Genomic DNA, 27,472 nt, shown 5'->3' with positions numbered 1-27,472 from the left:
CGCACAATATTAATAAAGACGTTGGATCATATATAGAGCTAGCATCGAGGAAACTACAGTACCAACTCCAATTAATAAAGGCATCCTATCAAAGTAGTAAATTCTGTCCCGCTTTTGACTGCCCTTAAAGCTCTGAAAATTATGTTTACAGTAACAGAATGTGCAGTTACGATACATTTTTTTAAAAAAAATAATATTTATAATTAAAGAATGCGTAAATGTCACATACTTATTTTAAAAACTAAAAATAATATTTATAATTATGGAGAGTACTAGTGCCTTGTACTTATTTAAAAAATAAATAAATATAAAATTTATATAAAAAATTAATTTTTTAATAGTGAATCTCATTTTTATTTAAAAAAAATATTCGGCACTTATACAACTCATACATGTATCTAGGATTACTCTTTAAAAAAAATAAGTAAATATAGGATTTATATAAAAAATTTAATTTTGTAATAGTAGATCTCACTCTTTTCAAAAAGAATATGCAGTGCTTGTATAACTCATAACTGTATATCTAACATTACACTCCTTTAAATTAAATTGTATACGGTATGTCGGTATTATTTGTTAAAGTAATGTTACATATAGTTTTAAAATGAGTACTCTCTTTGAAATGAGGTCTGTTAGAAAATAAATTTCTTATGTGTTCTAAATATTTTTTTATGTTAATATAGTTTTAAAACGTGTATATGTGTTGTGGTTTAGATTCAGAGATAGGTTGATCAGATGGTTTGTGAATAGTAGAATAAAAATTAAATTATTTATTATATTTTGTGCGAGAATTTAAAAAAGTTATTTTAAAATTTGAAAAAGTTAAATTATTTATTATATTTTATGTAAAAATTTGAGAAAATTATAATAATAAAATAAAATGAAATGAAATGATATTGGGTTTTGAATTCACACGAATAATTTCTCAGCTTATTCCAAAAGGAAATTGCTCAGTCAATTCATGTCCTTTCGGAAACTGCCATGCAATTTCCATCCCCACAACAATAAAGTTGACGTAGGCACGCCCTTCTTCTTGGCAATTTCATTGCAGTTCCCTAGAGACTTTATTCTTTTAAAATTCTTAATATCTCTAATATAAGGTGGTTAGAAGCACCGTATTTTCTTGAATTGAAGGAGGAAAATGTCACATCCAATGGCAACGTCCGAAAGAGTTCCTAAACCTTCAAAATGGTTCTCTAACAAAAGTCTTAGGGTAAGCCTCCATCGCCGGAAATCAAAGTCTGGCTCAAGTTCCTTAAGCTCTCCGAGATCTCCAAGATCATCTCCCATGTCACCACGTACCAAGAGTTCGGAGTACAGCTCTAGGGAAGACGAGCTGAAAGAAGTTTTTCGTTATTTCGACGGAGATGGAGACGGCAAAATCTCGGCGCTGGAACTTAGATCATACTTTGCGTCGATCGGAGAGTACATGTCGCACGAAGAGGCTCAGGGAGTGATCGACGATCTTGACTCCGACGGGGACAGTCTGTTGGATTTTAAAGACTTCTTGAGGCTGATGAAGAGGGATGGCGGGGGAGGCGATGATGATCAAGACCTAAAGAAAGCGTTTGAGATGTTCGAAATGGAGAAAGGGTCGGGCCGCATAACGCCGAGAAGCTTGCAGAGGATGTTGCAACGCCTTGGAGACACCAAGTCCCAAGACGAGTGCGCCGCCATGATTCGAGCTTACGACACCGATGGCAACGGAGAGCTTGATTTTAACGAGTTTCACCAAATGATGAATGGTGATCATGGCTTAACTTGTTAAATTACATCATGTATTACTAATTTGTTAAAAAAGAGAAGAAAAATCTCGAAACAAAACTCCATTAATGCATGTCAGAAACTATTCGATACATGCAGCGTCTCTCGATCTCTAGTTAGTAGAGTTAGTTGGTTTGATGAGTGAGATGAGAATTTTATGTTTTGTTTAAAAGTTTAAAATATTATATTTTAATATTATTATTATTTTAGGATTTGAAAAAGTTGAATTAATATTTGAAAAAGTTGAATTGTTTATTATATTTTATATGTAAATTTGAAAAATGTATAATGATGAGATGAGATTGAATTTTGTATTTTGTATGTTGTCTCACCCCAAAACCCGCATTTGTGTATTGGTTGATTAAACGGCAGCTTTTGTAAAGTTGCCAGTGTTATATATATTACGTGAATAAAGCATTATGATTTGTGTTCTGTTTGAAGTTGTAATTTAGCAATTGCTTTGTTCATAAGTAAGCCTATCATTATGCAAGTTGGAATATGTTTCGTTTACTAATGGAATAATTGAATTAGAAGTATGTACCGCCTCATCTTCCAAGAGGCACCCGATCATGCCTTCTGTGAAACGCATCAAGTTAAAGCAAAGTTATGGGTATCCAATGATCGATAGATATATATATATATATATATATATATATGGTTATTTTTTAGTCTGATTTAAACTCAGTCCCATAAAATGGGTACAACTTACAAGTTAACGGAAGGCGTAGAGCCTAGCTATCTAGATTAATAGGGATTAATGTTTCCTTAAGTTTTTGCCTAGGAGCCTTCAAGCTCGGACAATAACTTGGGAACATCTTTTCCTAGTAATATTGAATCATTGATATGTAGGTATAAGATCGAACGAACCTGTCGAGCACATGATTCCCAACAACAATGCAACTTCTCACTCACCTGGTAAGTCACGCCTCGTACACATTGAAATTATTATAAGTAGCTAGAAGTTCACCCTCTTAAACAATATGAAATCTCATATATTACTTATACTCATCAGTTAATATTAAATATCACAATCTCGTCTATCCTATTAAATTCTCGACATTTTCGTCAAGTCGGCCATTTCATTATAGGTGGCATGACTTAAGTTGTAATGCCCCAAATGAGTACTAAGCCATATTTAGGTCATACTCCAAAAGGATTAGTAGTACCTTTTGTGGTATTTAATTTAGTATTCTATTAGTTTTTCAAATGCGTACGCCTTTTTTCTCAATTTATTTCTTTTATTTTTATAATAAATTAAGGGATATTTCATAAATTTTATTTATTTTTTAAATTTTTATTTAGTGCATGTATAATATGAGGAATAAAAGATCAAAATATTGCTCAACCAAAATTTAAGATATAAAAAACGCTGATATGTGACACTCTCTCTATTTACTCATGTTTAAATGTAACACTTCAATAAATAACGACTCAATTTATACTAAGTTAGATATAATTTTTTTGTTTAATAAAAAATTGGTTATTTTTTCATCCATTAGTAGAGATAATAACTAAAGATTTTCGTAATGTCCAAGGGTAATTAAATTGTATGCGTGCATGTAGGCACCATGCAGGGACATATAAGAAGGGAACAATTCATACAAAACTCCTTTTCAAAGCCTTGTCTTTTTGTGCAGTACAAGAGTACTGGACGTACGGACTTATAATTTAATTAATGTTGTGTCGGTGTATACGACGTCGGTCGAGCGTTGGTTTCGTTCCAATCCATGAGTCCACGTCTCCTGACGGTTGACCTACCTTAATTATTGGTTAACTAAGGCTTTACTTCTTTTTTACTTCAATTTGTAGTCTTTGTATGAGATTTCTCTCCACTCACCTGATTGCAAATACAAAATGCATTTGTGCTTAATCTTTGCATGCATGCATGCCCTTTCTTCTTCTTTTCCTTGGTAGGTATACCTCATAATTTCCAATCATTCTCACACGTAGGTCCAACATATATTATGTAAATTGTTGATGTAATTTATGGTGATGCCAGTAACACATTCAACTAACTTGTAACCAGAATAAAAATCTCGAGGGTTCCAATTAGGGATATCTCTGATAGTTAAGGCCTGGTTTGTTTTTAAGACTAAAATTTAAAACTTTGAAAACCTTCCATCTCATCATTACAACTTTTTCAAATTCTCATACAAAATAAAATAACAATTCAACTTTTTCAAATTTCAAAATAAAAATAATATTAAAAAATATATTCTAACAATAAGAATATGAGGGAGAGAGAGTCGGTGCCCAGAACATACATGGTAACCTATTTATAGAGACTGAGAAGTTATGTATCGTAAAATCATTTTGAGATCTCAGTTCTAGGGACACAATATGGTAATACTCCTTTCGAATAATGATTCTGCCATTAATAACGTCGTTTCAGCATAAGTATCCCATCTAGATTTATCTCCGTGAATCTTGGGATACTTACGACGTAGAGCTTGAAGTAAACCCATAAATTCTGCAACATTGTTTGACTGAATACTAGTAAATATTGAAAAACCAGCAAGCAAATCTCCTTTATGATCACAAATCGCTCCTCCCGCACTTGAAGACCTTGGGTTTCCTAAAACGCTTCCATCAACATTGAGTTTAAACCAATCCATAGTAGGAGGAGACCATTTGACTATCTGAGCAGGTTTTTGTTTTTGAACCTTAATAGGCAAATTTAATAACTTCAAAATATCCTCATCTCAACAGCTTAAACCTGAAGACTTCTTTATTTTTTCACCTGCAATCGCTTACCAGTATTTGATAGAACTCCAAATTGCTTGTATCGATTCTTACTCCCCCTCTATCCTTGTCTTACACTGACGCCACCAAAGTCTCCAAGTAATTATGGCATGAAGAATTCCAACCAATTATCCACTTTGAGAATTGTTTTTAGCTTGCCTATACCAAGATTCAATCTTTTGTTTCCAGGTTCGTCCTTTTAGCAGAGGCATTCCTAACTGATTTGAACAAATATGCCACACTTGCTCAGCAAAATTCCCCAATGCAAGGATATGATTTTGATCCTCATAACCCCTGAAGTACAACAATCATATTTAGATACCAAGTTTAATACCCGCTCTCATTATGCCATCATCAACTGGTAAACATCCATGCAAAGCCTTCCACATAACTATCGACATTTTTCCTGGCAACGAAGAATGCCACACCCAATTCATCCATGAAATTTTAGGAGAATGAATCCATATACACTCCCATGTACTACGGGTTGAAAAATTCCATTGAAAATTCGACAACCATATAAGCATATCTTTTCCTGGTTTAATTTTTCCCAACTCATCCATGATCTGATCAGAATTTTCTACTCCCACCAAACGATCAAATACCTCAACATTCCATCCATTTTTTGTTTTACATTCAGACAACAATAAATCAGGTAACTCATTAATAGGATCATGTTCATTAATTGGACCATCACTAAGCCACTTGTTTTGCCAAAATGACAATTTTTTCCCTCACCCTCCACTTTGAATTTTGAGAAACAGTAGGTAAGTTACTCAAAAGCATTTTCCAGAACTTGAATCCCTTCTTAGGTTGCATTTGGATGTTAAGCTGAGTTAAGATGAATTAAATTTTTTATGAATAATAGTGAGTTGAGATGATTGAGTAAGTTTTGTAGGGCTAACTTAAGATGAATTTAGATGTATTCGGATGTTAAAATGAATTTAGATATATTTATGAAAATTTTAAAAATATGAGTCTCACGGGTAAAAAGATGTTGAATTGAAAAAAATTATAGATTCCACATGTAAAGAGATTTTGAATTGAAATGAATTTAGTAATTTGAAAGTTGAGTATTTAGATGTTAGACTAAGTTTAAAATTAGACTGAATTGAATTGATCTTAGGACAATCTAACAACCAACCATAGTAATATGCTTTTGACCAACGTATTTAGCAAGAAAAAACTTAGACCAGGTCGATTTCCCTTGGATGAGGTTCCAAGTCAGTCTCATATGTAAAGATGCTTGCACTTCCTGCAAACTAGCTACGCAACATTAATTTCAAATTGGCCCCAAAGTATCGCAAGTTGTTGATCTGAAGCGCATCTTCTTAGCTGGCTATATGTACGTACAGGTCAAACAAGAATGCACACATCGGCTCAGAAGAAACTAACAAGACTACACCTCAGCATGTAAGTTATTGTTGGCTGCCTGCTGATTATCGTTGGCCCATCCAACTCTGCGTCCTCTGTTCCGTGCTTCCACGCATTATCGGCCAACCCGATCCCTTCGTCAATGGAAATAATGGGTTGTGCAAGTGTTGTATATTTTTTTAAAAGGAAAAATAATATTTATAGTTACGAAAGTACAAGTGTTGTATAATAGATCTATATCAAAAAATTAATTTTTTAATAGTGAGCTACATTATTTTTCAAAACGATTATACGATACTTGCGTACTCTATGATTGTATATAAGAATTATTCTTTTAAAAATGAATATATTTATAATTAAAAAATTAATTTTTTTTACATAAATCTCATTTTTATTCATTTTTTTTAAATTGATTTTCAACTCTTACATGCTCTATAACTTCAAATATAATTTCTAGAAAAAATCTTACGAAGTTGTTAACAAGCAATTAGATTATAATAGATTTAATTTATTTTTATTCGAATTGGAGGTATATCCTGCACTATTTAATATTTTATATATATATATATATTTTATATTTGTAAGCTTTGAATAACATTTAAACATTTTAATTTCTAATTTCAAATGACCACTTTTAAGATATTATATTCTTAAATTATTGCTTTTCTAGTAACATGCATGGTCTATATGTATTTATAAAAATGAGTGATAAGAGTATTGCTATCATATTTCCTTGTCAATCCTATCATTTCAATCGCACTGTAAGTTACTCTAGTGGATGTGCCCAGTTTTGTTTAGAAATACATCTAATTCTAAAATTTTCATTTCATCTCGTTTCTAAATATAATTTAAAAATAAACATTTTAAAACTAATTATTACAATTTTTTCAAACTAATCATTACAAATTTTTCAAACTTTCAAACAAAAATTAAAAAAATAATTCAATTTTTTCAAATCTCAAAATAAAAATAATATTATAAAACTATATTATACAATATTTTAATTTCATAATATTTTTTATTCAATTTTTTTTTTCATTTTTTAAAATCTAAAAAATATTCAACTCAAATTATCTCACTACTATTCACAAACTATCTTATTACTATTCATAAAATTTTCATCTCATATCATTTCTCTCCAAATGAGCCTAAGTGGTCTTTTTACAAAAGTTATTTATAAAAAAATCACTGAAAATATATCATATCAATAAAAATAATTAAGAGAAAAATATCATTAAACTAAGTTATATAACAAAGAAAAATATTTTAGTTAAAGAAAATGTTAAAAATATAAATTTATAAATTGACGTATTTGAATATAATACGTTAGAATTTAGATTATAAAATTGATATTAAAATAAATGTAACGCACAAGTAGTAAATGAAAATAAAAAGAAAATATATGTTTATAAATTTGTTTATTGATATAACGAAGTATCATTAATATTAATATGAAAGTCAGCTGCATTAAATAGGATTAAAAAATAGTTAAGTTAACTACTTGTATAAATTGCAGAATCCAAATAAGAAACTCGCTGGAAGACTGTTCGACTCGTACGAGAAAATATGTCAAGACTCGGAGAATCCGCAACTCAGGAGAGAGATAGAGATGATCTGACGGCTGTAGGCATGGCCACGTCTACTCCACCTTTTTGAAACCACGCGGACTGGTCGAATTCCCGACCTTGGTGGATATCGGACTTCCATCACTGCAGGTGGCTCGAATATTCCCAGACAAAGATATAAAAGAAAAAAGTAGAGTCAGATCACTGTGATCAAATGTGAAACATTCTGAATGCAAAGATGGGAAATCTGGGAAATGGAGTTGCTGAAGCGTTCGCAAGAATCGGGCATGCAGCAATTGGTGAATCATCTGCTTCTCCAGAAAAATCAAGCGCAGCTCGATCCAGCTTTCAATGGGGTGGAACCTTCTTTGCCTTGTGAGTCTTATCTTTCTTATATGTGAATCTGTGATTTCTGTTTTGGTAAATTTCATGGGCTTTTTCTATAGTGTTGTTATATAGCAGTGGCTTTGGGTGATTTGGATTATGTGTTGAGAATTAGTTCTATGCGTTGTTGAAGCGTGCGATTGGATTAGATTCAATTTGAAAATGGCTGCACCATGATTTGGGTTTTTCAAGAGAGATGCGAATGGTGCTGCAAGTAGACTGGCAAAAGAGGCTCTGGCTATAGAATCTGATGTAGTCGATATTGAGTCGTTTGCTTCTTGTAACAGACTATGGTTCTAGCAGAACGTCCTTTTTTATGATTACTGGAAGCTTTTCAGATTTTTTTTTTGAAAATATCGTCTTGCATTTGTTCAGACACCGAAGTTCCACTCTGGAAAAAACTTCATTATAGATCATTAACCAAGTAATGAAAGTTTAAAAGCTGAGATGATTTGGGTGTGTGGAAAAGAAGTAGGGTGGACAGTTTACGATTGAATTATCTTCGATATGACAATTTCAATACCCTTCAAAATTGTTAAATATGGTGGTGTACTTCGCAATCATTGAATTTGTCTTGCATCTTGTATTTGTTCAGAAGCCAAATTTCGACTGTATTAGTAAGTCTGGGCAAGTCCCTCTTTATTCATGCTGCTAACTCTCAGTTTGGTCCTTCATTTTGTTACTAAAAAACGGAGAGGGAAACAAATATTTGAATTATTAGGTAAATAGTCCTTGATGCATCGAGGCTTCTAATATATATTTATTTGAACGGTCATGGGATTGAAATTTGATAACCACTGAACTTCTATAGCTTCTGGGATGGAGTATATTGAGTGTGCTTGACATATACATCATGCCAAATCATTTCTCTGTATACAGAAATGCGTTTTGTAGACATTATGCTGTTTACTTGTATGTTTCTGATAAGAAATTTATAGATATAGCAATTTCATAGTTTTGTTTAAGGTTGTCGCTTTTAGGTTAATAGCTTTTGAGTATGTCTGTGTATTCAGCAAGTGATCCAATCAATGATCACATACAAGTTCTTTTCTATTCTGTATACATATCAGAATGAGGGTTAGACCCCAAAATATATCTAGAAAACTCGTTGACATGGACTTCTGCATGTGTTGCACTTGAAGAATTACTTGGTGTCTGATATTTGTGCATTTGTCTCGATGAAGATTATAGCTTCATAATAGTTCCTCATTGCTACTAGAGGTTGGCTATTAATGTATAATCCATCTCATTTTGTTTTGTACAAGCTTCAATTGAAACTCATGCCAAATACCTCAATCGATACATGCGACATTTCGATACGTACCTTAAATTCAATATTTGCTGAAACCAGCATGACACTTAAATGATGTATCTAAATGCTGACTTCGTATGGTTGTTTTGTTTTCATGAAGAACCTTAGACACCCTGACATTCCGTTTCTCTGACTAGAAGTTTTGTACTGAATCTTTGTTTCCCCAACAGGTTTTTGTTGCTCTTGAATCGAACAGGCCAGAGATCATCTATGAAAACTACCCTTCTAGTATTGTATCTTTTTACAAGTTTCCCAACTGCTCTGTTCAAAATTATAAGGTGTCTGACAATTCTCTGTATACTATATTACATATTTTAGATTCTATGTTCTGCTATTTCATTCACTAAACTTGTTGATCCAAATATGCAGAGGACAATTTGGTTGTTGGGTTGCCTTTCTAGCTGTTGCAGCAAACCTCTTCGACCCTCGAACTTTTCCTGGTCTGAATATTTTCTTGATTATACAGCTAATTTGTTCATTATGCCCTCATGTAAACTGTAACGCAGATAAATTCGTGCTCAGACTAATGTATTATCTCTCTGTTCAGCTGCTCGTTTCCTCCTCTTTGTAATCACTCCTGATGGATTGGTCGATGGACTGCGGGACGACCTTTTTAGTTGTATCTTTTGTCTCATAATTGGAGTTTCAGTAGTTATAATAGAGTTGAGGGCAGTTGGAGGAGGTAATTGTCAATTTAGCTGCCACTGCTTTGCTTCATATCTTGGTATAGTTTTTCTGTTCTACTTTACAATACAGTATCTGTGCTGGCTAACTAAATAGACGAATTGTTCTCTTGGAAGGGGAGTTACTTTTTCACCTTGATAATTTCTTGAGCTTTCTCCGGGCTCTGTGATTGTAATGAATTTTCTGGACAAGTCCCTACAAACTTCTACTCCTTGTGAGTTTTCTTTTCTTTTCTTTTCTTTTATTTTATTTTCTTTTCTTTCTGTTTCCACCTCAATCCCTGTTCCAAATGAAATAAATAAATTTCAAAGATGAGGAATTCAGGCCTTGTTTTTATCTAAAAAATGGGCACCAGTGTTTGCTGATGTGGGAACACTTGGTCCCACAAACTTGGAGGGTCTTCTTTGGTTTCACTTTGTTGGTGGTACTTCAATGCAGCAAAACAACGCATAAATAAGTTAAAACAGGGAGGAAAATCTTCTGCCCTCCAAAGACTTGAAGATGAAAATCTGCAATTGCCTGGCCTACTGCACTATTGGAGATCTAGTTCTGTATGTTAAAAGACATACATGGGGCCTAATTCCTAGTTAGTTTCCTCTTGTAGTTTCTTGTTAGCTGAGATATATTGGACTTCAAACCCTTGCCGTTTTTTCAGAAATTTGTACAACCCAGGCTTGATGCGGAGCCCCTGGTACTGGCAACTTTTTGATTTGTCAGCCGGCGGCTGGAGTCTGCGCCATTAATTATGGCTTGCAATATGGCCTGGCCTTGCGTCCAAACTTGATCATAGTTGAGAGTGACGAAGAGTGACGAAGATACGACGACACATACCTCATATTTTGATAGGTTTTCACGGTACAAAAACTCAAAAGAGTATGTGTAATTCATTGAAAATAATTACGAATATTTTAGATCTATACCTTGATTTTATAACATTTCGCGACCAAAGGAAGCATTAGGCCTATAATTAATTTTCTAGAATTTCAAATCTAAAAAATTATAACATATTACGATCGATGGTGGGTGAGGATATTAATTTTCTTTTTGGAATCAATAACATATATAATATTTGAAGCAATTGCGTCGTCTATTTACTACTATTCATGAAATTTTGAAATATTCTGAGTATCCAAACATGTCATTAGATGTCAGGCTGGTTTAGCAAGTGGGGATGAGACACAAAATTCTTATCTCATTATTATAATTTTTTTAAATTTCCACACAAAATATAATAAATAATTCAATTTTTTTAAATCTCAATTCAACTTTTTAAAATCTCAAAACAATAATAATATTAAAAAAATAATATTTTAAACTTTCATCTAAAACTAAAAATTCGCATCTCACTTTACAAACCTCTTAATGGTGCAAGAAATTTCATAAAAACTCATAAAATTTAAGAGAGAGAAGTAAAGTATGAACATGTAGGGGAGTATGCTACACCATGCATCAATTCCATTTTGGTCACCCCTACTTAATTCTCACTTTGACTTCTTCATATGGAGGGATCAAAAATCACATCTTGTAAAGTAAATAAATGATATACCATAAACATGATATGTCGATTTTTCTCTTACCTAATATCTTTTAAGTTGGAACGAAAATTTGAGAAGATTCTTTTTCATATAAATATAGGTAAGTTCTAAATTAAATTCCAAACATCAAGACTTCAATTCGGTCATAGTTATTGTTCATTTCCAGTAGGATCGAGTTTTCACGCCAACATTATTGAGTTTGGAGTCAAAGGCTTGCCTGCTTTCAACATTCAACGCGGCTCCGTCCAGCACGTTCTGTGCACCTTGTCCAAATCAGACGTCAGAAAGACTTATTGACACATTCAACATGAAGTGTTTCTTAGAACTTTCTCCCTAGAAAAGAAAAAAAAAAAAAAAAAATCCAAAGTATTTTTAACTCCACCAACGTTGTCGATTATCAGCGTACTATTATTTCCCATAAACCTCTCGCTGATCTTTCATCTTCAACCTGAAATGAATTCCCCCACTCTCATTTTCGTTCTCACAATCTTGTTATTCTCAAGCTGTTCTTTGATTCTGGCTCAGCAACCTTATGAAGGAAAGGTAACAACGGATTGTGGCAATAACGCAAATTCTGCTCTTGGCTACTCCTGTAATGGCCTAAACACAAGTTGCCAAGGCTACCTCACCTTCAGATCCCAACCCCCATACAACTCTGTTTCTGCCATCTCTGCTCTCTTGGCCTCCGATCCATCCCAGCTCTCTCAGATTATCTCTGTTTCAGAGACTGCAACATTTGAAACGAACAAATTGGTGCTTGTTCCAGTCAACTGCTCCTGTTCAGGTCATTACTACCAAGCAAACGCGAGTTATGTTATAAAGACTGAAGATACTTATCTCTTGATTGCTAATAACATCTTCCAAGCCCTTTCCACCTGTCAAGCTCTTCAGAATCAAAGCAGTCATGGCGCTACTAGTTTACCTGCTGGTGCAACAATCAATGTTCCTCTTAGATGTGCTTGTCCTACTAAGAATCAAATTGATGTGAATGTCAATTATTTATTGACTTACCTGGTCGCTGCCGGTGATTATGTTGCATCCATTAGTGAGAGATTTGGCTCCAGCACTGAGATGACTTTGGCGGCTAATGAGCTTTCTGCTCAGAACCCCACAATTTACTACCCCACCACACTTCTGGTTCCTCTGCAAGATCCGCCTTCAAGCTCTCAAACCATAGAACCCCCTCCTCCCCCACCATTGGCATCACCGCCGCCTCCCCCCTCCAGTGAAAGCTCAAGCAAAACATGGGTTTATGTCCTTGTTGGGGTTCTTGGAGGAAGTGCTCTTGTATTGGTCTTTGGCACAGTAATATTCTGCGTATTTTTCCGTAAAAGCAAGAAGAAATCTGATTCTGTCATTGTCTCGGATCACTTTGAGGCACATGCGAAACCAGAAAAGAAGAAGGTGGAGGAAGAATCCGAGGACTTCTTAGAAAGCATATCTAGTATGGCTCAATCCCTCAAAGTGTATAGTTTTAAGGAACTCCAAGATGCAACAGATGATTTCAGTCCTAGTTGCTGGATTCAAGGATCTGTTTATCGTGGCAAGTTTAATGGGGATTTGGCAGCCATTAAGAAAATGAATGGAGATGTATCGAGAGAGATAAATTTGTTGAACAAGATCAACCATTCTAATATTATATGCCTCTCTGGCATCTGTTTCAACAATGGTCATTGGTACCTTGTTTACGAATATGCTGCAAACGGACCGTTGAGTGATTGGATCTATAACAGCAGCAGCAGTGATAGGAAAATTTTGAGCTGGACGCAGAGAATGCAGATTGTATTGGATGTGGCGACTGGACTGAACTATCTTCATGGCTTCACTGCTCCTCCCCATGTCCACAAGGATATAAAGAGCAGCAACATTCTTCTGGACGGTGATTTGAGAGCTAAGATTGCGAACTTTGGTCTGGCAAGGTCAGCTCAAGGTCAGGAAGGCCAATTTTCCTTGACAAAGCACATCGTCGGGACAAGAGGCTACATGGCTCCTGAGTATTTGGAAAATGGTTTTGTCTCCACAAAGCTTGATGCCTATGCATTGGGGGTTGTGATGCTGGAGATAGTGACTGGGAAAGAGGTTGCTGCCCTGTATGAGGAGGAGAATATGCAGTTATCAGATGTCTTGAGTGTGGTGCTTCGTGAGGAGGATGTAAATGAAAGTTTGAGGCACTTCATGGATCCCTCCCTCCGAGGGAATTATCCTTTGGAACTTGCTGTTTTTGTGGTCAGATTGATTGATAGCTGCTTAAACAAAAATCCGGCAGGGCGACCAGCCATGGATGAGATTGTGCAATCTCTCTCAAGAACGTGCAATGCTTCCCTGACCTGGGAATCCACAAATTAAGAGCATATCAGCACGACAGTTTCAGCAGAACATCCGTATCAGTAGTTGAAATACGATCATTCATTCACTTTTCTTATGTTTTAGTGATTAATCTTTCTCCCATTCAGTTAGGACTTATTTTTGATTCAATGATATGAGATTCTGTCGCAATCCCTTGCTTTAAATTCTTGCAAATATTTTTGCAGAATCAAAATTTATTTCCCATCTTAGAGAATAGGGTACCCTGTATTGCCACCTTTGACAGAGCAGCAGATGCTATGCATTAAACTCAAATTGTATGAACTAAAATTTAGGCAAATCATTCACGAAGCATGGGGCAAGTGAACCAAGGTCAAGAATGACTGTTTTATACACGTAAAACTCATCTGTTTGGAAAAACTAAACTAATCTACCAACTCAAATGAAAATTAGATCTTGGTTATATATATGATTTTTTTTCTAATGGCTTTTTTACCCAGTTCATGTTTGGGAATAAGGGATTTTTGAAAACTTTCTTAGTCTCAATCCAAAACAATCTAGGAAATAACTTCGATCATAACTTCTTACCTTCATTTTCGTAATAAATAATAAGAAAAAGCCTTCACAAAACATAATAAAAAATCCCCTGATAATTTTTTTTCCAAGCATTTTAAATGGTGCCACCACTTTTCAAACCCTAATAATAACATCTTTAAAAAAACTTCTTCAAAAAGTTTCGCAAAGAATTTTTTTCGAAAGTTTCAAAATTTTCTCAGAAAATCTAATACCCAAACATTTTCTTAATTACTTATATTATTTGTTTTTCGTTATATCATTTAATGGAGTCTCCAAACTTTCAAAATTAGATATTATATATAAAATACATGATACATCAACCCACATTTGTTTTAATCGACCAATAAGAATTGACCAAAAAAAATGCCAATGTCTGATGAATGAGTTAGGTCAATGAAGATTTGTTTATCGATAGGATACCATTTCTGAAGAGGGTATTGTATTTAATATTGAGAAATTATATTTGCAGTCTTAAGGTGTGAAGTCTAGCATACTCTCTTTAAAAAAAGTTGATAAATCTAGGACTCACATGAAAAAATCATATACTTATTAATGTTTTAAGTGTGGTTTAAAAAGTCAGGCTCTAATTTATTAATCCCTATGACTCATTCCTAATATAAACTAATGGGAATTGAAAGATTCCTTTATTTTCTTAATTCCACTAGTCGTCTTCAATTAATGAAAGTTGTTAACACTGCATTTGCGGATATAAAATATGACTTTGGTGTTACCTTGGATTAAGATATGCTTTTGAAGCTGCTCAACTGGAGGAGCTGAGAATGGGATAAGAATCTATTTTCTTGCAGGACGGATTCTAAGGGAAAGATAACTCCCAATGGAGCATCATGACTGTCATATTTTGATTGGCTGTCGGATAATCAGATCCGGCCATACTCTCTAATCGGATCTGAACTGAAAAAAGAAAAGCTCAAATAGAAGGGACAAACGATATGTGCCTTCCTGCAGTCCACAAATGTCTCTGCACTGCTTGATGCCTTCCAAATTCAAGATTTCAACTCGAGTTGAAGGGAATGTTAAAAGAGTTCTTAAGTCCTAAAGTTTTATGTGGGTATGCTTCATATTTTCCATATGAACCTCTCTTGTAATACCCAAATACATAGATCACTAACACAACTGCAGCCATTAGGTGTTCTAAGTTATGGTTGTATCCCCTTTGACTCAACCATGTTAATTCCTAGGGTTCATTTTCTTGGCATTCATGGAGAAAAAAACAATTAACATCATAATTGAAAAGCGATTATCTTATCAAAGAGACCGATAAGTAGATTACCTCCTATAATAAGCATAGGTCCATGGTTTTCTTCCTTCCCAGGCGATGTCCGAGTGATAACAGAGAAGCTAAAGTTGACTATCGCCGTGCTTTACCCTGCCAAAGACTCATCCAGCGTGCACCCAACCTAGAAAAATGATAGTTTTCGGGGTCTGGCCATAGGTTGAAGGAAACTAAAACAGGATATAGTAGGGATCTTTGAATCAAAATAAAGTAGAGTTCTGATTGTTCCAAAAGTACTTGTTGATGTAGTTTATAGAGTTCTTAGTACATTATCATGAAGAAAAATACATAATCACATTATTTATCCATAATGCTTTCCTTTCTGCTGACAATCTTTGGAAAGCATCAGATTAGTTCACTACAAATTTTATATAAAAAGTAAGCCACCCAACGCATGAGAACCAAAAAGTTTGATGGCTTCACCTTGGATTTAATTTTACTTCTCCAAAAACCAAAAAGGGAAAAGATAATCTATGATTCATACAGCTCGTAGAGTTCTGATTGTTACCATATGGCGGCACCAGATCAAGGTATTAGAATGACGTTTGATCCACAAAACTGAATCACACGTCTGCTTCTCAAATGATCAGCTTGGGTGCTACTGATCTCACATCGTTTTCAGAAAGGGCATTCATTTTAGTATAGGTCTGCAAGACTCAAAACTGCGGAAACATCCCAATCAGATTTAATCTTAGTTTTTGATTCAGTAGACCAACTATATCACAAGCACAACAAGTCATTTCTTGGTGTCACTTTTATTCTTTGATGACAACCTAAACACAAGGCTGACTAAGTCAATGTAATTTAATCAATTCCACAGCAACAAAACAGCTTCACTTTGCCCTTTGCGGTAGTTCTTTCCAATTCCCAAGATCTGATAACACTCAAGTATCACAACAGGCTTTGGTTCAATACACCAACTGTTATAAGACAACCACAAGCAGTCATCTCTTAATTTCACACTTTATTCTTTTCTTTCATCAAAAGAGTCTTTGCAGACTTGAAACTCAGTTTCAAATCCAAAAAATACCAGAAAAAGAATGGCAGCAACTTCAATAAAACATGAACTAACTTCAATTTTTATATATATATTTTTTTATAGATAACTAAAATAACAAAGTTGCTTGGTATACCGCTTTGAAGCAGATAATTGCTTGTTTAGCAGAAACATTCACAACTCTAGCCAGCTGTGGATTTAAAGCTTGTTGAATAAATATCATAAACCCTTGTGAAATCTGCAGAGCTCACTGTCCATATGTGACCGCGCAATGTTAGTGGAAGAACTTTTGTTTGCTCACAATTTTCTTCAACAGCAGCAGCCTCTCTCCGCTTGCCCTCCTTCCAGAGACTCTTTACTAGCAGCTCTTTAGTGACAGGATCAGGCATCAAATTTAAATTCCTCACGTCTTCAAAAACTCTCCATGCAAGAGCAGCTCTCTCACATTTGCAATAAGCTTGGATCAGTACTTTAAACATATAACCATCAGGCTCCACACCACTTTGCCTAACCATTGCAAAGAGTTTCTGCACTGTTTTGATGTCCCCATTCAATGCAAAGTGATGCATTAATCCAGAATATGTCTGAATATCCGGACAAATCCCACACAAAACCATCTCTTCAAGTACATCCATGGCGTCAGAATTCCTCCCGCACTTGGTCAATGTTCGTAATAGAGATGAATACAGAAGCATCAAATTAAAAATTGATATGGGACCACAGAGAGTTCTATCATCACGAAAGACCTTTAGAGCCGCATCAGCTCTCTTCGAGATGCCATACAAGTCAATGATCAACCTCATGGTGCTGAAGGGCAATCTCATTCCCTCCCTTCTTATTTTGGATAGGAGTTTATCAACCAATTCAACATGCCCGTGGCGTGCTAAAAGTGCCAGCATCCTTTGTACTGTGTAAACATCATGTGTAAATCCTGGCTGATAAGCAACCCAACAGAAAAAACCCCAAGCTGTTTCCGGAGACTTCAAATTCCTAAGAATCTTGCAAAACAACCGAGTTGTCCACACCAGTTTCGCATCCTCTAGAGCTGATACCTCGCTAGAGCTCCATTGATGTAAGGCACTTGCCAAGGCCCTTGGGTCTAACCACGGTTTTAACTGAACCCCATCAACATAGTCACCTCCACTACCACGAGAAACATCCTCATCCACATCATCATCATCATCATAATGATCGTCATCACTATGGACATCACTACATCCTATGCTTCTGATTCTCTCATCCGGCAACATTTCTACAAGAAATTCATCTGTCTCTTGGACAAATCCTGCCTCCTGCATACGTTTCAATGACAAACGCATGGCTCTTCCCGGCAATATTCCATCAACCATCATTTCCTTGAGCAAATCCTTGACCTCATCAAACCGCTCAACACCAATAAGTCCTTCCATCAAAACAAAATATTGATTTGAAGTGCGTCTAATTCTCATCAAGGGCAGTATTTTAAAAATCTCCACTGCGGACTCTAACTTTCCGGAGTTCACAAGGTGCTCAATCATTACCTTGTAAGTCCTAGAATTTGGAATTGCTCCTTCATTTATCATCCTATAGAAAACCTGCACGGCCTCAGAGTCGTCCTTACCCGTTTGAGCATAAAGGCGCATGACAATGTTATAAGACTCGGTGCATACACGCTCGCTTGACAACCTATATTCTTCCCAAACACGGAGTACCATGTCAAGGTCTCCAGTCGCAGCATACCACTGCATAAGGTTCATAAAAGTGACACGGACGTTGCGAAACCTGCCAGCATTGACGGCATCAATAAGGGATTTGAGCTCCGCAGTCCGGTGGGACTTGGCCAGGACTGTGGCCAGCGCATGGACGGTGTTCTGGGTATGCGAGAAATAGGGAATTGACTCAAGGGTGTCCACCAGGGACAGGGCAGCGTCTGCAGAAGGCGCAGACCGGAGCGCATGAGTGACAACGAATGAATCGATATGGCGATGATTTAGGAGAGGCGCAAGCGAGCTGGGAGTGCTGGAGCGGAGGCCTAGTCGAATCTTATCAATGAGTTTGGCACGGAACAGGTAGTGGGAAACTTTATTGGGAAATGGGTCGCGGGCATAGCAACGAGTTTGCTGGGTTAGGCCGTTGAGACGGTATATCCCACGAAAGAGGAGCTTGAAATGCATTGCCATTGAGTGAAGACACATAACACTTACAGGACCATATCCTTCCCATTCTTAATATGCGCGGTATGCGAAGTTATATCAAGTCTGTAACTCTCAATACAGGTTATGATATCTACCATCTGGTGGTTAGCAGACTCAAAACATCAAACATCTGGTGTGCAGGGAACGTCATCTGGCCAAAACTGCGCGTCGTATTTCCCACGAGGAAGTCGAATCGAGACCGAGGAACATCCCAAAATTTTTGTTAATGGGCTGGGATGATGTTACGCCCAAGAAGAGGACGAAAGCTCGAGAGGGGAGAGAATGAGTAACTGCTCAAGTGTTATTGTGTTACAGATGTATTTATACAACCAAATGGCTGTAATTATTGATGGGCCGAGTACCAATCAATCAAGCCCAACGGAAAACTACTAATTATTAAAGCCACCACGGCCCTTTCTGTACACAAGCCCACTTAACCCAAGACTACCTATAGCCCAAAAGCCCACTTAACCAGATGTACTTTTGGAGTCCCAATTCCTCTCTTTTGTTATCTTACCAGAACCCTCAGAAACTCTTATTATTGGGTGATTTCTTATGTCCCAATAATTATTTTCAAATGGAAAATGCTTCTTAGAATTACACATGAAAATCATTTGAGTCTTTGAGCTAAATAAACTAATTTTTTATTTTTTGAAAAAAAAAAATTACTTATTTAACTAAACCTTCATCTGAAAATTTTAAGATTTTAAAAAAATGAAAACAAAAGAAAATTTTACTAAATTCGGTACAAAGAAAAAGAAAAAAGAAAAGTGTTTGTCAAGTGTTATGGCGACATGGTCCTTTTCAAATAAAATGGATAGAATCTTATGAATATAAAAAATACAAAGATGATAAAGGCTTGGTTAGTAGAAATAAATAAATATTGGTGTGTAAATATCTCAACCATTTTAATTTGAAAACTATGGTTGGGATTTAAAGATATTGGCTAATTAGAGCATGCAAGAAATTTTAGAGCTTAATTAAATAATTCCATATAATTTTTAAACCAAAATATTATATTTGGAGAGAAATGTGTCCAGCAACGTTTACAAGCATGAGAAAAGTACATGCATTCTTTTATGTTCCTTGTTTCTATACATAGAAGTATAATAACATAGCACCATTACGTGGTCGGGAGGAGATTACAGTAAGAGAAATTATTATCTTTATTCTAAATTTTGTCATTTCCAGTCACACTACTGATGTGAAGTATTCATGTTAACCGTTTAACATGAATATCCACTTAAAATACGTCACATCAGTTGTATGATTGGGAATGAGCCTTTCTAATTTCTATAGTTTATTTTCTTTTCTCCTGAATTCTTATGTTTCGGTGCAAGTGAACTGAATATGGCAGGGAGGGCAATGCATTCATCCATGGGGGGGAAAAACTCCAGTAACGTTACCCTACAACTTAAGGAAAGCTTCCTGTCAGTCGAATGTGGTCAAGAGTGTTCTTCAGGCCGTATTTGTCGACCGCCTGCCTACCTGTCCTGAATCCATCTCCATAAGCTGGGGATGCATCTAACTCAATATGGTGTTTAAAAAATTCACCACATCTCTTCTCAAAGTCAGATCGTTTACCCTTTTTTGATGATGTAAAAGAGGATGAGGAGAAATAGAGTGATGAAGACGAGGATGATGTTGATGATACAACATCACTTCCAGATGCTGTATACAGCTCAGACTCCAACCACATATAAGCTAAGACCTGACAGATACCTTCTTCAACCTCTGGACTCAGATTGCGGTAACCTGTCAAAAACACTCAATTGGTAAGTTCAGGGCTAACCACATCTAAGAGGTAAATAATGTCAGTGGGAAAATTATAAGAATGCAGACAAACACCTTTAAGCTTCAGCCATGCATGCATCATCTCGTGTGCCAGGATTACCCCAGTCAATAACCTGTATGTGTATATAAGTCTTGGGCATTTACCAAATTCTAAAGCCAATATCATCGTTTGAAACAATAGATGGGTCTAAGGTGTGAATGAGAGAAAGAGTACCTAGGAAGGCCATATAAAATGAGAATTGCCGTCACTTCACATCTTCGGATCAGCCTATAAGGCTCAGTTCTCATGCCTATGAACTGGTAATCTGCCCCAATCCTTGGCCTCCTTGAGATCTAGTAATTTAATTAAACAAATTATAGAGGCCGGTCGATGACACATATCTTTATAGGAACAAAAAAGGATTCTGTTGAACACCAGGAAAGTTCTTACCGTAGGGACAGTCTGTACTTCTGACAAGCAAAGTCCTCTGATCTCAGACAACTGATGATGACCCTAGTAAAAAAAATCAAGACTAACATAAATAAAAATGAAATTGAAATACATATGTAGCATGAAAAGGTAAATGCGTCGGCCTTTACATTCTTTTCTCCCTCCATTGCCTCATTTAGTGCTTGTCGCTCAACCAAGAGCATTGGAACTTGCTGCTCCACTTTCATATTTAAGCCTTCGTAAAATTCCTGTATTTCAAGGTAAAGTGGTTGACATTCATGAGTATCCATAATGGCCGAGTCTAGACACTCTAGACATAGCTTCCGACCATCATCCAGCAACAGATATCTTGTGTCCCTCGGCTGCATGAATTAGAAAATTTACATTATAAGTGACATGATGAAAACAATTCTCACGTGTTTCTGAAGGATATTTTGCAGGTAGCGGCAGTTTTTTTTTATATCACGATGCTTTCTTCAAGGTTATGTTATTTCCAGAAGGGGGGGGGGGGGGGTGGTTCTCCTGCAGAACTGACCTCCATTCTTTCACAGCTACAACACCGAGGAGTACCATCATGTTCATGTGAGGGGCAGTACTTGTTCTTCCAGAAACGATGCTCCCTATACGGAATAACACCTTCTGAATTTGCTGGGATCTGTACAGAAGGAACAATAATTAAGTATGTGAGTGTATGTGTGTATTTGTGTGTGTGTGTGTGTCTATAAGGGCAGCAAATACTTAGTGAGATGTAGGACATAAAGAATTATTTTTTAGCGGGACCTTAACCTGGGAGATTTCCTTAAAAGGACCCTTGGTCTACTAATTTGTATTTAAACATTACTTACCAAAAAAAAAGAAAATTGTATTTAAACACGCCTGACACTTGATCAGACTTGGGGAGAAGATCCCGATTACTACCAAAGGTTTACACTAATTAAATTAATGAGCACCATTCAGAGAATTCATCTTGTTATTTATTTATTTATCTATGATTTTAAGTTTTACAGGAACCTGCTTGTCTTCTAGATAACTGAACATGAGGCCTAACAAATTTGCACAGGTATTTTCCCAACCGTAAATTTATGATTAATCTCAACCTTGAAGGTTATTTTCAGGTTTTATTTTATTCAGATTATGAGAATCGGAAATTTATTTTATATAATGTTTGATAATAAGTAAACCAAATGAAAGAGCAAACAAAACAGAGCTATTTCCTAAAATTAAAAGAACTGACTAGATCAAACAATGGAACATTAAAGAGACTTACAAAATTCTTGCAAACTTCACATCTTGGGTGACGCGGCTTCTTATAGCACAATTTGTGATAAGAGCGATTGTCAGATATAGAGAACTGTCATCCAAGGAGATATTATACTCAGAAATACTCATCGAACTACCAAAATGAAAAGGAAATCAGGCAAGGACCCAAGCATTCTGTTATCCAAGTCCAAACTAGATTTTCAATTAACTCGTTACTTTCACCTCGCCATCAGTAATAGGACGGCTGCAAGCATGACAACGAAAACATTCTGGATGCCAATCAGCACCCATGCAGATCAAAAATTCTCCATGGCCAATCTCAGTGTTGCAGCGAGCACAGATCCTGCAAGCCATTTTGTCCAGCTATCAGGTCATGTTTCAGGAATTCCATTAATAACTGGCCGTTTCGATCCTTTGGAACAACTCGTTGAATTTAGTAGATCTTTGTAGGAGGCCCCAATGACCATATTATAAAATGCAGAAAATTTATAAAATGAGAGTTGGAAAGTTTCAAAATAAGTGATTGAAAGAGACAGAGAGGTAGGAATTGGATCGATGACAAAGTATGGATACCAATTGCTCTGTCACTGCATCCAACTACTTGTTCCTAGCTAAAGTGATAAACCATACCTAGCCACATGGAAATTCAGGAAGTTATATAACAGTAAGTCCCAAACCCCATTTTTCAGGGTCTGAGATAACTTCAAATTATTTTTTATGTATATCATCTCGTGTTACTAAAGAGATGCATATTAAAATCTACAAGATCAACTTACATCACCGCAAGCTTCTGTTTCTTGGATATGCTTTTCAAATATGTCTGATACTCCAGCAGTTTGTTGTTCGTTCTTTGAACATCTCCTAGTTCATTTAATGTAAAACCAAATTCTTTTCAAGCCATTTTAATCATACAAACCCAACTGGCTCTGGTAGCATCTCTAATAAACTACTGTTGTTGTTCAAGCTTCAGCAACACTAGCTTAAAAATAAGATGACAAACTCTCAGCTCTAAACAGTTTCTCTTGCAGCTAGGTGTTCATGCCTACTTTCAATGATGTAATTTGGCACACCCATAAACAAGATAATAATAATAATTTGGCACAGCAACAGAAACCTCTTATTATAATTCAAAGAAACACTCCATATTAATGAAGTATTGCATTACTCCCCATCACAGTTTGCCTATTATCTATGTTATAACGTAAGATAACATGAGAAGAATAAAATTTTTGGAATCCATAGATCAAACGTATCACAGTGTATCCCATTTTAGAATTTTGTCATACAATGTGATGCCATAAGTCAGAAATAAATTAGATATCTAGAAACCTCCAATTGCCAGTGCAAACACAGAGATTCACAAATGTCCAACCTCGAATCTCTTTCTCCCCCTTTCCTCCACAATTATGCCAAGTATTAATAGAAAACAACTGCAAGGGTTTAGAATTGGATTTAGCATCCTTGTTGGATGCTTAATATCAAACTATCCTGCACAGTTCCAAATCCCCTGATTTTTTCCCTAATTTTTTATTAGTAATAAAAACAGAAAAGCTAGGAAACTCAAAAAATAATCACAACTCATCCTTCTTAAGCACATAGCCAATCAAAAAAATTGTAAAAAAGGCGTTTTCAAAATAGTTCTCACACAGCTCTATGTCGTCAAAATTTTGATTATTTCTCACCCACCTACTTATAAAAAAAAAAAAAAAAAAAAAATTGTCCACAGGATGAAAAGAGGAGCTGCACTACAAATGTCACCCCTCTCATGATGGCTAATTCTCCCTTTACAGCACGCAAACAATTTTCTCAGTCCTACCATTCCACTCCAGATGAAGTTAAGTCCAATGACAACAATTCTCTGTACATATTTCCATATAAAACAAGATGATCTGTCGTGGGACAATTCATAAGCATGCAACATCCATCCACAACAGTTTTGAGCCTTTTCTCCCAAATTTTCTATCGTCAATATTTTACCAGGCAGTTATTCATCCAAAGAATGCTACATCTTTTGCTAGCTTTCCACTAATTTTAAAGCGGCTAACTGAACTGGCTAAAATTTTTAGCAAACCAAGAATTAGAGCAATTAGCCATAGATATTAATGTACCATCGATAGCATGGTTACCACACATACCTGCATTCAGATGGAAAGTTGAATGGATAAGGCTGAAATATATTTTCAGTTTCACATCGAGGAGGAGACTCCATGTACATGCTTTCTTGAAGAGCTTTGGCAAGCTGCTCATCATCTTCCAATTGAGCTTTAGCGATATGTTCATCTTCCTTGGTTTGAGCTCTAGCAAGCTGCTTGTCTAAGAAAAATAAGAAAGTAAAGGATGAGACTCTAGGCATCATTTCTTATTTCCATACATGAAAGTTCTGCATCAGAAAATAACACCTGAAAATTATGTACTAATGTTAGAGTAGACTCTAATTTTTCATTATGACTCTCAAGGAGCCTGTTATGAATTCATTTATTCCCATAGGATAACTTTCAATAGAGTTTTCAGGTTTAGGGAAACCTGGCAAGTATGACATGTTAAGGAATTAATTGTGAAACCTGGCCTGAAATGAGGGAAGAACGAGGCAGGGTTCAGAAAAGAGTTTAGCTATTTCTCTTACCTACGAAAGTTACTGCCCAGATTTCATTCATAGAGATTTGTGATTAAAATTTTTTATAACCTCTGTAATCAGCAAAAAGAAATTAAAGAAATAACAAAGTTTTACTAACAATCTGGCCTTTGACGATTTAACAAGAATAGACAGAACACTGACAGAAAATAAAGATCCAACATTGAAGCATATATTCACGTGTGTAATGCAAGTACTTGAGATATACCATTACACTTCAAGGTAAACATCTCTCAATGTGTCATCGTAAGGTAACTAAAATAATGAGTCATCACTCTTATTTACTAGAATCCAACAAACCTGCCCAGATAACAATTGAATCATGTCGATCTCAGCACAGGCAAACTGTGCAACTTACCAATTGATTTTTTCCCTTTCCGGTCCTGTTCTGAAAGGGAAAGTGCAATAGCATAATCAATAGCTTGTTGCTCGTTCAATTCAGCCTGCATATGAGGTTTCCAGTTAGCATTGGGCAATAAAAGAAACAAGGTAGCACATAATTTAAGCAAGAATGTTACACTTCAGAAGCTATGCTGGTTTACAAATTAACCCACATGTGAATTTTATCCAACAAATCAGTTACCATTAGAGAATAGGCTTTCGCATGCTATAGATGAGCAGGACGCACAACTGAGTGTATTTTAATAGATTACAGGGTACCTTTCCTCTTTGTTAAAAAATAAAAAAGCAGGACCCACAAGAGTGTATCCATGAAAAGCACAAACCATGATTACCTTTGAACCTTCGAGAACCATGGCCAGCAAGTCCATAACGCCAAATATTATTTTTCCCTGCACCCAATATGTTCATTTGAATTAGAACTATACTTTTAACTGTTGAAAGTAATTTTCATAGATGCATAGAACATCTCTGACCACTGCAGATGACTAGTTTGAGAAGTTCATAAAGGCATCAATGACGAGGATGAGAGTCTAGAATTACTGTTACTGTTTGGTCAAGTTTAATATGAGGAATATATGGAAGAGGTTTCTAAGATTAATTAAGTTTTCAGATAGTAAATCATATGCTTGAACAAGAATCTACAATATAAAGGCACGAGTAATATGCAATATAGTTGAAGGTAATGGCAATCTCAGAACAAGCAACAAAATTTGCATTGAGAATTATGAAAGCCATGTCCCATAATTTTACTCGTGCTTTAGTATGGGACACAGCTTCCAGACTTTGAGAGAGTAGTTAATCGGGGAACTTAAAAAAAAAAAAGTTGAGATGAAAACTAAAGAAACTAGAAGCAAAGAGGAATATAAAACATTGACGGGAAGCACTACAGTAGTCATTCTCAGAGAGTTCACTGGCCTGAAAGAGAAACCGTATCTAAGTCTACAAAAAATTTAGAAGATATCAAAGAGACTAATATACCTTATGGACTAGAATTCTTCACGTAAAAACAGATAGAATCAAAGAATATATTATCCCAATCTAGACAAATGACAATATCCCTCGCCAATCAAAAAATTCAGAACAAGTAATAAAAGAACGCTCTTTGGGGGAAAGAACACACCGAATGATCACCCACCACCACAGATACAAATTTTTCCAACAATGCTTTCAATTCCTAAAATCTCGAAAATGATACTGAAACAACGACCAAAACGAAAAGGCTGAACACTCAGCACAGTACCATCGAACACCCTATCTATGATTCTGTACATCCTCCACCAACCCCATCCAATTAAAATATAAATACAGCAAGTAGAATCTCCCAGCTTGAAAATTTTCAGATGGTAAATAATACAGCAGGCTAAACTGAAATGAACCCAAAGAAAACACTAAGTTTCAGAAACTCACCCCAGAGACAATAGAATCTGACGAATCGCCTATCAGATAAAATTCCCGACAACCACGAATGCACTGTCACCAAAGAAGAATTAGGGACGGAAAAAGATGTTATCCTTCACAGTTCACAGCATCAATTCTCTTTGTTCCTTCAAAGGACTGATCCTTTTCTAACAAAATCACATACACATTTCAGTAAGAGAAAAAGAGGAAAGAAATTAGACAGGAAGAAAAGGGTACCAGCAATGAGTAAATGGAAGTGGGAGTCTACTTAGATCCTACGCAAAAAACCAGGCATGGGCTAAAAAGGTAAAAATGAAAATCCAACAAAACAGTCCAATCTTTTTAGAACTTGGTCAACTACTGTTCCACAACCTCCGTAAAAATCACCAAAACCAGGATGGATTGAATGTCGATGTTGCTGTGTTGGGAGTGGTTTCGATTCTAACACTTTCTTCCCATCTTCGTTGTGGGGTCCTCTGCCCTCTACTCATTTCTCCACCACACTTTCACTAAATGTCAAATACTTCAACATCAACTCCCTCTTTCAGGTTGACGAAGGCATTGCAAAGGGAAAAAGGAAAGGGACTCTTCAAATATTCCATTCAGTTTTATAGGTTGGCCTGCCAGCCTGGAACCCACGACGGTTTTTGCCACGTGGTCAAATAAACTTTTAATTTTTTTTTTAAATTCTAGAATAGGAATTGGAGTAACGAGAGATAAAGTAATAAGATTATATAACGCACTTTTTTTTTTTTAAAGAAGAAAGAGTTAAATTTATTATTAAAAAATTAATTTTTTTTATGTGAGTATTTATTATTTTTTAACTGAATGCTCTGTGTTTACGTACTACA

General features: G+C 35.7%; 5 protein-coding genes across 10 annotated transcripts; 3 read left to right on the top strand and 2 right to left on the bottom strand.

Annotated features, from left to right (window-relative positions):
* The first annotated feature begins 1,068 nt into the window (after positions 1-1,068).
* On the top strand, positions 1,069-1,855 carry LOC121242074 (probable calcium-binding protein CML41). Its single transcript, XM_041143025.1, has one exon. It carries the CDS (start codon positions 1,142-1,144, stop codon positions 1,766-1,768), a length of 627 nt encoding a protein of 208 aa, XP_040998959.1. The 5' UTR covers positions 1,069-1,141; the 3' UTR covers positions 1,769-1,855.
* Positions 1,856-7,434: 5,579 nt separating this feature from the next.
* LOC121255362 (cold-regulated 413 plasma membrane protein 4-like) lies at positions 7,435-10,054 on the top strand. The gene is made up of 4 exons (XM_041155642.1): positions 7,435-7,820; positions 9,312-9,419; positions 9,511-9,581; positions 9,689-10,054. The coding sequence occupies exons 1-4, from the start codon at positions 7,684-7,686 to the stop codon at positions 9,919-9,921; spliced, it is 549 nt and encodes a 182-aa protein (XP_041011576.1). The 5' UTR covers positions 7,435-7,683; the 3' UTR covers positions 9,922-10,054.
* Positions 10,055-11,603: 1,549 nt separating this feature from the next.
* On the top strand, positions 11,604-13,856 carry LOC121255355 (lysM domain receptor-like kinase 4). The gene has a single exon (XM_041155631.1). It carries the CDS (start codon positions 11,814-11,816, stop codon positions 13,704-13,706), a length of 1,893 nt encoding a protein of 630 aa, XP_041011565.1. The 5' UTR covers positions 11,604-11,813; the 3' UTR covers positions 13,707-13,856.
* On the bottom strand, positions 13,552-18,964 carry LOC121255349 (pentatricopeptide repeat-containing protein At5g66631). 2 transcript variants are annotated; one of them, XR_005938770.1, is made up of 3 exons: positions 16,668-18,964; positions 15,532-15,637; positions 13,552-13,687 (listed from the first exon to the last, which is right to left on the bottom strand). XR_005938770.1 is itself a non-coding variant. In XM_041155619.1 (2 exons), the coding sequence occupies exon 1, from the start codon at positions 18,703-18,705 to the stop codon at positions 16,714-16,716; it is 1,992 nt and encodes a 663-aa protein (XP_041011553.1). In that variant the 5' UTR covers positions 18,706-18,964; the 3' UTR covers positions 15,667-15,683; positions 16,668-16,713. The 2 variants fall into 2 exon arrangements, 1 of the variants encoding a protein (XP_041011553.1); XM_041155619.1 differs by lacking the exons at positions 13,552-13,687; positions 15,532-15,637 and adding an exon at positions 15,667-15,683.
* A 994-nt stretch (positions 18,965-19,958) lies between these two features.
* Positions 19,959-27,000, bottom strand: LOC121234940 (protein DA1-related 1-like). Of its 5 annotated transcripts, none has more exons than XM_041131101.1 (13): positions 26,859-27,000; positions 26,631-26,767; positions 25,556-25,612; positions 25,180-25,264; positions 24,325-24,502; positions 22,406-22,532; positions 22,197-22,280; positions 21,465-21,584; positions 21,079-21,291; positions 20,930-20,992; positions 20,714-20,832; positions 20,554-20,612; positions 19,959-20,460 (listed from the first exon to the last, which is right to left on the bottom strand). In XM_041131101.1, the coding sequence occupies exons 3-13, from the start codon at positions 25,589-25,591 to the stop codon at positions 20,120-20,122; spliced, it is 1,425 nt and encodes a 474-aa protein (XP_040987035.1). In that variant the 5' UTR covers positions 25,592-25,612; positions 26,631-26,767; positions 26,859-27,000; the 3' UTR covers positions 19,959-20,119. The 5 variants fall into 5 exon arrangements, with proteins under 5 accessions (XP_040987035.1, XP_040987042.1, XP_040987026.1 ...); XM_041131108.1 differs by having other exon boundaries at positions 26,631-26,777; positions 26,859-26,998; XM_041131092.1 differs by lacking the exon at positions 26,859-27,000 and having other exon boundaries at positions 26,631-26,852.
* Between the last annotated feature and the right edge of the window lie 472 nt (positions 27,001-27,472).

The sequence above is a fragment of the Juglans microcarpa x Juglans regia genome, chromosome 1D, assembly GCF_004785595.1.
Source record: "Juglans microcarpa x Juglans regia isolate MS1-56 chromosome 1D, Jm3101_v1.0, whole genome shotgun sequence".
NCBI classification, from domain to species: domain Eukaryota; kingdom Viridiplantae; phylum Streptophyta; class Magnoliopsida; order Fagales; family Juglandaceae; genus Juglans; species Juglans microcarpa x Juglans regia.
The sequence above is the reverse complement of the archived record's forward strand: the minus strand, read 5'-3'. Positions and strand labels throughout refer to the sequence as shown.

Coding starts and splice junctions, on each gene's coding strand:
- LOC121242074 (XM_041143025.1), top strand. CDS start 1,142: ATGTCACATCCAATGGCAACGTCCGAAAGAGTTCCTAAACCTTCAAAA.
- LOC121255362 (XM_041155642.1), top strand. CDS start 7,684: ATGGGAAATCTGGGAAATGGAGTTGCTGAAGCGTTCGCAAGAATCGGG. Junction 7,821..9,311: donor GGTGGAACCTTCTTTGCCTT/GTGAGTCTTATC, acceptor TTTCCCCAACAG/GTTTTTGTTGCTCTTGAATC. Junction 9,582..9,688: donor CGACCCTCGAACTTTTCCTG/GTCTGAATATTT, acceptor CTCTCTGTTCAG/CTGCTCGTTTCCTCCTCTTT.
- LOC121255355 (XM_041155631.1), top strand. CDS start 11,814: ATGAATTCCCCCACTCTCATTTTCGTTCTCACAATCTTGTTATTCTCA.
- LOC121255349 (XM_041155619.1), bottom strand. CDS start 18,705: ATGTGTCTTCACTCAATGGCAATGCATTTCAAGCTCCTCTTTCGTGGG.
- LOC121234940 (XM_041131101.1), bottom strand. CDS start 25,591: ATGGACTTGCTGGCCATGGTTCTCGAAGGTTCAAAG. Junction 21,292..21,464: donor GTAGCTGTGAAAGAATGGAG/GTCAGTTCTGCA, acceptor TAATTCATGCAG/CCGAGGGACACAAGATATCT. Junction 20,613..20,713: donor ATTTTATATGGCCTTCCTAG/GTACTCTTTCTC, acceptor ATACACATACAG/GTTATTGACTGGGGTAATCC.